General features: G+C 31.5%; 1 protein-coding gene across 1 annotated transcript; it reads left to right on the top strand.

The window, feature by feature from the left end:
• Nucleotides 6406-9704, top strand: LOC109327536 (transcription factor bHLH30-like). Its single transcript, XM_019560715.1, has 2 exons — nt 6406-7090; nt 9143-9704. The coding sequence occupies exons 1-2, from the start codon at nt 6815-6817 to the stop codon at nt 9641-9643; spliced, it is 777 nt and encodes a 258-aa protein (XP_019416260.1). The 5' UTR covers nt 6406-6814; the 3' UTR covers nt 9644-9704.

The raw sequence follows: 10267 nt of genomic DNA, 5'->3' as shown, positions 1-10267 counted from the left end.
AAGCAAGACCAAATGTATGAGTAAGTCTTCCGACATCTCAAGCTTAAGGGCCTTAAGTTTTGAAGCAATATTGGACATTCCCATAATGTATTCCCTTATGTTTCCCTTGCCTTGATACCTCATGGAAATCAAGCTCTGTAACAGAGTACTTATTTCTGTCTTATCGCTCTTTGCAAAGCGTTTTTCAATCTCAGTAAGGAAAACTTTGACATTGTTTATCTCATCCGAGATAGTACCCCTAAAGACCTATGGAATGTCGCGCTTAATAATCATTAGACACGCGATTAGAGCGATCTCACTTCTCATAATCCTTACTCTCTTCAGAGGCACTGAATTCCGAAGGAGAAGAGAGTTGCTTTACCCTTAATGCATAGTCTAGATCCATGTAGCCAAGAACAATTTCCATGTTCTCTTTCTTGTCCTTAAAATTTGTTCCATTAAGGACCGGAACCAAATTTAGATTTGCAGATATAGAAGCAATTGATGTAGCTGAATAGAACAAAAGACAAAATATTAAAATATGCTCACAACTTAAAATTATCAATGTGCTTAAATAATGGTATGTCCAAATCAAGATACCTAGTGCACCATTAATATCAAGTCTTCGGACAAAAATATTAACTACAAGTGGTACTCTTGTTGTGATGATCAAACATTTATAATAAGGCATGTCAACTGACGAATCCCTCTTTGGATTGATTCATCAGTCACATGTATAAAAAAATTAGAATTATAACATGTTTATCATCACAGGTGTGTATGATCTTCGGCCAAATATCAATTTTCCTTTGGGCCAATTAATACTCGCATGAATAATCATACACACTTACATCTAATATTCCTCATGAGTTATATCCATGAGAGAGGTCACTTTGGCGACATTTCACTTCAATTAGCTCACTTGAAATAACAGACAACTTAATGGATAACCAAAGTCAATGCACAAAGATACCAAAGCCTCATAAATTTTAAATTCCCAAAAAAAAAATTATTGGGCGAGCATACTCTCGCTTGGGCGCAATAGAAGATAATGCTTATGTTTAGTTCTCGCTTGGGCGAGGTACTTTCGCTTGGGCGAGCGTACTCTCGCTTGAGTGCAATAGAAGACGAAGCTTCTATTTAGTTCTCGCTTGGGCGAGGTACTCACGCTTGAGCGAGAGTATAGCGCAGAACACGAACATGGCAGTTTCTACATCATTCTTCTCCGAAAAAACCACCAAAAAATAAAAGAACACCACAAAAAAACATTGATTCAATTTCGAATCTATCTATACGCACATGGAAAACAATGAATTTCTATCCTAATCAATCCATGGCATAGTTAAATCATCAAACCCTAAGTCAATGCAAATTTGGGGAAGAAACTGAAATACTTCAGAAGACCAAATTTCACACATGAATCAAATTAGGGTGGCTGTGATACCAATTGATGGTTTTTCTATGTATTATCCATTTTGATTGAATGCGGAAAACCTAATGATCAGGGCTTTGTTCCTATAACAAAATGTTTATGCCCATACATAAACTCAAATGGAACAACTCTGATCTAGACCGAAGAAACCCCAATTGATTTAATAGTGAAGAAGAAGAGCATACCTTGATTAGCCATTTAGAATTGTCAAGGGTATGAAGATCTTTCAGATGATAGAGCCTGATGGTTTTCCTTCTGCTTCTCTAGAGGGGAATGAAAAGCCAAGGAGAGAATTCTATTTCGCTGATGTAATTTTGATGGATTATGTCCTTCTAGATAACTCCTTATCCATCTACCTTTTATTCTCATCAGTTACTCAACCAAACTTATTGCTGTACAAATGGGGACAATAACACATAAAAGTAACCGTAGTGGTTACTACTTAAGTTGCAATAATTCTAATTCAGTCATGTCATCAAATCAGAAATTGTCTGAAGGTATATACACTTATAATATTTCATGACACATATGCCCTTAGCCACCAATTAATTCTTTGAAGATCATTTTATATTTAGCTAATTAAATAATGGTCATAACACAATTATAAAATTATATTTGGGACTCATAAATTGTCAGAAATTCTTACATCATGGCATATGCTTTCAATTGTGAGAAACATATGTCATTGTTCTTTGTGTTTGATTCTAACTTTGAATGACATTTTTACTTAAATAATGTGCTTCTCATGTTGGTTGTTCAGGCGATAAGTTAGAGTTTGTTTATGAGTTGAACTTTTATGATTCCTCAATATTCTATTTCTCTTCAAAATGTAATTCGCAAATAGACATATGAGAGCTAAGAGGACATTTTGGTTGAAACCAAATGAATTGCGATTTGCAAAATAAGTAGTACACTGCAATCACGTGTAGTATTATTCCATTTTTTCTCTCTCCATATATGGCAGCATATGGCTTCAGTGAGTTCTCAAGCATTTCATTAACTAGTTAGTTATTTTAACAAAACTTGTAACATTTAATATGAAATCAACATTCAATAAATACTTAAACTCGCCCTATGTACCATACCATCAGAGTACCTTAACAATTCCATTTGAATCAGTTTGCTATAACAATTAACAAGGACTTGTTTTGCAAAATAATAAACAGCCTATGGGAATTTGAAAATAAATTTTAAAATCAACAATTTCAATCATGTCGAAAGATAAATTGAAGGTTTTAAACAATGTTATACAAACACTTCAATACGAAATCAATAACAAAAGTGACTATAGGGACCAAGATTCCAACTGTCACAAAATGACTACAGGGACTATAAAATAAAGGCCTTATTCTTCTCATATTATTCTTTTATGTGCTAGTTTTTGGAGGGTACGGGAGATGAAAAAAAAGACTTGAGAAACATGAAATACACTTGTAAAATAGTTCTCAAGACTTTCCTTTCTTTCATTTCTCTCCAAAAATTAACTCGTAAACACTATAGTCACTTTGGTGAATGGTTGGATTCAGTGTAGCTTACTTTTAACTGCAGCTGATCAAGGTGTGTAGGGAATGATATGTCAAATAGATCCCTGAATCATCAAATGTTTAAGAATTTAATACTTTTTATTATTATTCTGTTATTCATTTTTGGCCTGAATTGCTAGTATTTTATTAGTTACTGAGTATATTCAATAATTATTTAATACATGTTTCACAATACATGTGTCAAACTCATTAAAATTATATAAGATTGTGACTGAGAGTATGTGCTATGAGGGTTAGGTCGTTTTATGGTAAATCATTAGTTGAAGGACAACCAAGCAAAGGAGTGAGTGGAATAGTAATGTCATAAGATGTCACTATTAATATTGGTGATGAAACATACATCACTTCTCATAGCCAAGGCCACCACTTAAGGTGTTTTTAACTAATGAAATATATCAACTAGCTGGCGTTGGTTTATTGATGTAAAGTCTCGCTAGATTCCCAAAAAGATTAAAAGGTGGAGAGTTTAATTTATGAAAATGACACTTGTTTAAAGAAGCAATCACACGCCCTAAAATAAATGAGTTACTTATGCACAGGGGAAAGAATACCTACTTGAAAAGCCTTATCAAAATAATGGAGTGCCACAGAAAAAACATTCAAGAAATTAATGGCTTTTTCCCCCTTTTGGTCCAAATTAATAATGGCTTGTTTCTTCAAGATAAAATACTCTATGAAGCTTTATTTTCTATATACATTTGTTTTCTTTGTTCACATGAAAATTAACCAAAGTTGGAGTTCTCAGCATCCATGCGTTCAAGTACCTTTCTTGCTTCCTCCTCTGTATCAGGAACAACATTGCGAATCCTCAATCCATTTTTCATAGCTTTAGGATCAAGACCAAATGTATATGTTGGGTACCTGTTTGAAGATAATATGGAATGAAGATAAATTATTAAACATGTGAATGTGAAATGAAAATAAGGCCTTTATTTTTTAAGTAAGACTCAACACTTAAACCATTCAATAAATTTTTATACAGTATAACTGGACAAGGAATTTACAATAAACTCTTACTTATTGTATTGTCAACAGTATTTACAATCACAATCAGCCTTTGAGAAGAAAAAAAAAGTGTATATGTTGCAGTGTAAGTTTTTAATTATTTACTGTTCATTTTCAATTATTATTGACTTGTGAGTGTATATCATATTGATTGTGTATAAATTTTTACAATATCAGGACATAAATATTATCCTCTTAACTTTTTAAAAGTTTTTTCTTTTCTCAAATACGTATGCATATATGGGTTATTAAATGTGGTATGAAAGTGAATAACATCATAATTTTTTCTCATTTCAGAAAACAATAATGAAGCCCTATTTTTATTAATTGGAATTGACTATATGGATAAACCATTTAATAAGTTAATATTTTTCTGACGATATTTTTAATAAAAATTTAATTTTTCAAATACAATCACTTAATCAATATCTGAAGACATTGGTTACCATTTCACGAGCAGATTTATTATTGTTGTTATTGGCAACTCACACTTCCAAGTTCACACTTCCAAGTTCCAACACAATCCAAATATATATTACTTTATGAGGCGTTGAAAATAACCTCTTAAAATCAGTGTTGTTGGAACCGGATCGGACAGGACGGTCTGACCGGTCTGACCGTTGACCGGATTTGAAAACGGTTCTGGTTTGCCATCTTAACCGAATGAGAGTTGAACCGCTTTGAATCGGAAAAAATCCGGTCCGACCATGTTAAACCCGGTTAAACCGGATTAACCCGGGAAGTAAACCGGACGGCTCACTCAAAAATAAAAAAAATGGGACAATATTCTAATATTTTGTTTTACTACGGTCCAAAAAAGATAAAGAGGTATTATTTCAATATAGTTATACATAATTATTAATTATATAAAGTTGTACATTTATATATAACTATATATTTATAAATAAAAATTATTAATTATGTACGAAATCACCCGGTCAGACCGGACGATTTAACCGTTTAAACCGGTTAAACCTAATACGGAACCTCTGCCGGTTTAACGTCCGGCTTGGGTTTCATAACACTGCTTAAAATGTCAAAAAGCCCTAAAGTTTAATATGAGCATCTTCAATCATTGATCTACCTTTCCATTTAAAATGGGATACTTGACCTCATGAACAACCATCTACTATTTTAAATGGTATTCTAAATCGTATCTCGGACCAATGAAAATATGTTATATCAGTTAAAAATTAAATTTTTTTATTTTTTTATTTTTACTTCAATATTATTAGTCTGATACATGGTTTAGTATAACAAATCTTTTTCAAAATGTATGCTATTCTTTCTATATAATACAATATATATATCTAACTATCTCCCTTTTTTATTATTGGCAAATGTAACATTAATTATTATAAATCTAGAGTGTCACTTCTTTTTTTATGATGACAACTACATATACTATTAGCTACCAATAATATAATTGGAATAATTGCTATTAAATATGTTTGTATGAGATTCCTTATTATTATTACACTTGGATATTCTTCATAGGCAAGATATCTGAGAGTTATTTTTTAGGGAAACAAAATGAAAAGTTTGAGAATATTCTCACTAGTATATTTCACGATATCTAAATTTTTCATTTTCATTTTTTTTCTTTCAAAGTCTAATTCAAAAACATATTTTTAACGTGATGAACGCAAGCATAACAATACTCCTCCCTACTTAATTGTAACAATGTATACTAAGTCCAATAATTTTATTATTATTAATTATTAATCATAGAGTGGTAATTTAAGCCTTGCACGCCTAAAACACCAAGGCAAGAAGACCAGGAAAAAGTTCAATAAATATCCTTGTGGTTGTGCTTGGTTTTGTTTCCACAATGTGAACAATTATGCCTTAATATTTTCATAGTTATGTAATATATTAGTTTTTTTATATATTAAAACACAGAATAATAAGTTAAGATTATACTTCACTCACATACGAGTTCATCATAGATTATAGACAATATAGACTATATATATATATATATAAATAAGAAATAAGTTACAATCAATTTCAGTCATTAATTATTATAAATCTAAAGGACTAAATGGAATAAGTGATGAAAGAGAAATATGAATATTAAATGACATTTAAGTTTCACTCATTTGCTCTGTTGAATTTAAAAAACCAATGGTTAAAATTTGGTATAACTAGTATAACTTAAGTTAGATATATATATATATATATATATACTTAACTCGCATCTACCTTCACATGGGAATACAATGTTATATTGGAGATGTAAATTACATAGATTTCTATTAAGTGAACACATGAAATTTAACATCTACAAAATGTTGAACTAATATTTACACATGACATATAATAGTACTCAATAATACCTACATATAATACTATATCCCATGGCATATTTGAAGTGTAAAAGAAGTATTTTCCTATTATATAGACAAAATTATAAGCAATGTCATAGTCAACGTTACACCAATCTTTCTCATCCATACATATATCAGCATCAGCTCAACAAAACAGTGCCAATTATTGTGTTCTCTATCTTACTTTCTGAATCCTTCTGTGAATTTCATCACATCCTTTTTTCCTTCTCTAAACTTTTTCATACACTCAAAGTACTCTCACTCACTAAACTCTTATTACTATTTTCTAGCTTAGAAATGGTTGAAAAGTGAGTCCATTACCCTATAAGCACTTCAAAGCTTCTCTCATTTCGTAATGGAAGTTATGACCAACAACACCATCACCAAACAAAGCAACACAAGTACACAAAGATTTCATCTCCACAAGCTCTCTTTTTGGTTCACCCCTACTACACGTCCACCTGGTTTCTTTCTTCTCTTTATATAGTAAAATACTACTACTACTACCATTAGAAGGTTCATTCATGTCAATGATTTATTCATCATTATATAACTCAAATCCTTCATCTGAAGCATTTATCCAAGATGGGTTGACATCAACTCATTCATTGGTGTTTGAGAGTGAGAAAGGAGAGTTAGTGAAGTACCCTAAAGAAACTGAAAGGGTAGGAAAGAATGAGATCTCTGAGGCCAAAGCTTTGGCAGCTTTGAAGAATCATAGTGAAGCAGAAAGGAGGAGAAGGGAGAGAATAAATGGTCATTTTGAAACACTACGTGGTCTAGTACCCTCTACTGAAAAGGTAATGTTTTTTGTTCTTTTCCTTCTATTGGTAAATTATGATGGATGCTGTGAGAGAATTAACTCAATTATGTTCTATGGCCTTTTAGTTTTATGATTCACTTAATTTGTATTGTATTGTATGATTGATTTAATTAGCATGTTCTTCAAAACTATGGTCTTTATATAATTGTTCTAACTAGGATTATGACCAAAATGGATATACTGAAATTAATAACATATCTAAATTTGGTAAGCTATAGTCAGTTCTTGCATAATAATCAATTGCAATAAGAAGAAAAGGTTAGAATAGATTTGATGGAAAATTGAAACTGAATGAGGAATGGTTATAGTCTTCATTTTGGGATGCACCAGTTTAAGTTTGAAGATGGAATACAATCTGATGCAGAGTTGAGAAAATAAGATTTTAGTGCTGCTTGACATACAACACTAAGATTTCTGAGATAAATTACCAATTTTATGCACAATGTTCAATGTTCTTAGCTTATGTTGCCCTTTCATGCTATATGATAATTTTGAAGGAAAAATGGATTTCATTTTAGATTTGAAGCACATTACTTTAATCAAATTAAGTGTTTTTGATTGCATCATCTATGTTGTCATTGTACGGTCAACTTGGTTAGGGAGTTGCTGAGGTCAACTAAAATGGTGCATCACTTCATTACGTAATGTGAAATTATTTATTATTTATGACCAACAATCTCAGAATAATAGTTCATGATCATAACACTTTTTATAGTTTAATCTTGCATGACCCATAACTGGTGAATATTATTGGACCAAGATAAATTATTCTGACTGCACTTATCATTCATTTAATAGTGCAGATAACTTATATTACTATTAGTTTGTTTATTTTATGAAAGGTTGCTGTTTTTAAATTGAGTTCTAGGGAAAAAGTTTACATTAACAACAAAGAAAGCTGCGACTTTTTGGTTTTTTCTTGATGAAGTCATAAGAACAAAACTATAGAAGATCAAGCAATGTAGAGTGCCAATTTTGACTAGGTAATTTAATTTGGTGGTCTTTATCTGAGGAAAAGAAAATGCAGAAATGTTTGACACTATAGTTTAAGATACTTTCTGTAAAGTTTTGGTAAAAACGTGGCTCATATTTATATTCTAGGAAGTTGTTGCCTGAAGTAGACATGGGTTAGTGACAGCTGTCCTGGCTGGCATGAATGAATCAACTACTTTATGAAAAGGAATGCTTTTACTTTAAAATTTCTTGTTCTCATGTCCTAAACCAATCATATCCTACCAAATAACATCAAATGTTGTTTTATGTTTTTTTTTTCTTTTAGTAGATGATAACTTTTAATTAGATTGTGATACAACGAAATATAAAAAATGGGACAACCGATCTCTATTTCTACATTAATGTATTATGTCATAGTGGCTTGCATGTTTTGTCTTGTTTGGTTAACTGATAATGGTGATGTGGGTCAAGGAAAACTATTGTATTTTAGTTCTAAGTATTTGATAATCAAAATTAGTTAGATGTTAATTTCATGTGTTGTCTTCCTTATAGTATACATAAATCATAATCAACTACCTTAAAAAATGAACTCTATTGCTTGGTTCAGGGCTCTGCTATACTAGGGTTTAGTGAAATGTTTCAAGACTTTAAGCCGCCATTCTCATAGGGATCAATCTACTTGTTTAACCACCCAGATAAGCTTTTGGTCGAAGTTGATACTAGATGAAGTCATAATTGGAAACATGTCCATGTTATATAAGAAGAAAAATATATATTGTTTTGCATAAGTTCTGATATTATATTAAAATAATGGAACTTAACTCTATCCAAAAGCTAATTTTGGAAATAATCATTATACATCAACCATGCGAAACTTAACATTTAAAAAGTAAACATTGGCCGTTGAGAACAAGAAATTGATGTAATTTCTTATTTATGATCATTATGGTGTCGTTCGATCTATGTAACTGACCTCACGTAGTAGTATAAAGATTTGGATGTTGTTGTTATTCGAGAAAAAAACATTTGTTGAAATTTGTTGACTTTGATTTGGTGGGTCAATTGTTACTATCAGATGGATAAAGCAACATTGCTAGCTGAAGTTATTAACCAAGTGAAGGAATTGAAGAAGAATGCAATGGAATCAAGCAAAGGCCTTACAATCCCAAAGGATTCAAATGAAGTGAAAGTTGAACCATATGATGATGAAGGAGAAGGAGATGGATCAATGTCTTACAAGGCTTCTATCTGCTGTGATTACACCCCTGATATGCTATCTGACCTTAGACAAACACTTGATGCCCTTAAACTAAAGCTAATGAGGACAGAAATATCAACTTTGGGAAAGAGGATGAAGAATGTGTTTATCTTTAAATGTTGCAAAGGGGACATTACTAACATTGAGGCATGCCAAGCTCTTCAAATTTCTGTTCAACAAGCACTAAGTTCTGTAGTGGATAAGGCTTCTAGCTCATTGGAGTATTTACCAAGAACATCACATCCAAACAAGAGGAGAAGACTATGCTCTATTGAAACATCTACTAACTCTTGCAACCATGAATCTTGTTCTTGCTGATGACTATTATATTATGAGTGTAAAATCTGTACATCCACAGTGTAAAGATTTATACACACTATCATCCACCATTCATTTGGATTACTTTTTTTGAAAAGTCAACAATAATTAAACATCAATGGTAGATGATACAATGACAGTGTATAAATCGCATACACTGTTAGTGCATACATCTTTTTCTCTTATTTTATATCCTATATGAGTGTAATATTTATGTATTTTTAGTGTAAAACTTTTACACTATCAGTACGTCATCTAGCATTCATATGTATTGCTTATGTTTAAAAGTCAAAGCTAATGATAATTAATATATGAATGACGAACGATATGCACTGATAATATAAAAAACTCTTACAATATCAATACATACAATTATTTCTCATCTTATATATGTGTGCATATGTGTGGACAGTTGGAAATTTGTATCAAGGTTTGTATTAAGTATCCAATGACATGCAGTGTGATACCTAAACTCAAGTCTTGGGTTACCTGGACATACAGAGGGTGCAGGATATTGGGAAGATTTATTGTGAGATAGAAACAAAAATGTGTAAATCACAAATTACTTGCAGTTTAATGCTTGATAAACTTTCAAGTGATTTCATGTCCTTAAGCCTCTTGTTA

This window comes from Lupinus angustifolius, chromosome LG15 (genome assembly GCF_001865875.1).
Source record: "Lupinus angustifolius cultivar Tanjil chromosome LG15, LupAngTanjil_v1.0, whole genome shotgun sequence".
Classification (NCBI taxonomy): domain Eukaryota; kingdom Viridiplantae; phylum Streptophyta; class Magnoliopsida; order Fabales; family Fabaceae; genus Lupinus; species Lupinus angustifolius.
This window is presented reverse-complemented; position numbering and strand designations above follow the sequence as displayed.

Excerpts from the sequence above, each read along its gene's own strand:
- LOC109327536 (XM_019560715.1), top strand. The coding sequence starts at position 6,815 with ATGTCAATGATTTATTCATCATTATATAACTCAAATCCTTCATCTGAA. Across the intron at positions 7,091-9,142 it reads TAGTACCCTCTACTGAAAAG|ATGGATAAAGCAACATTGCT; the intron begins GTAATGTTTTTT and ends TGTTACTATCAG.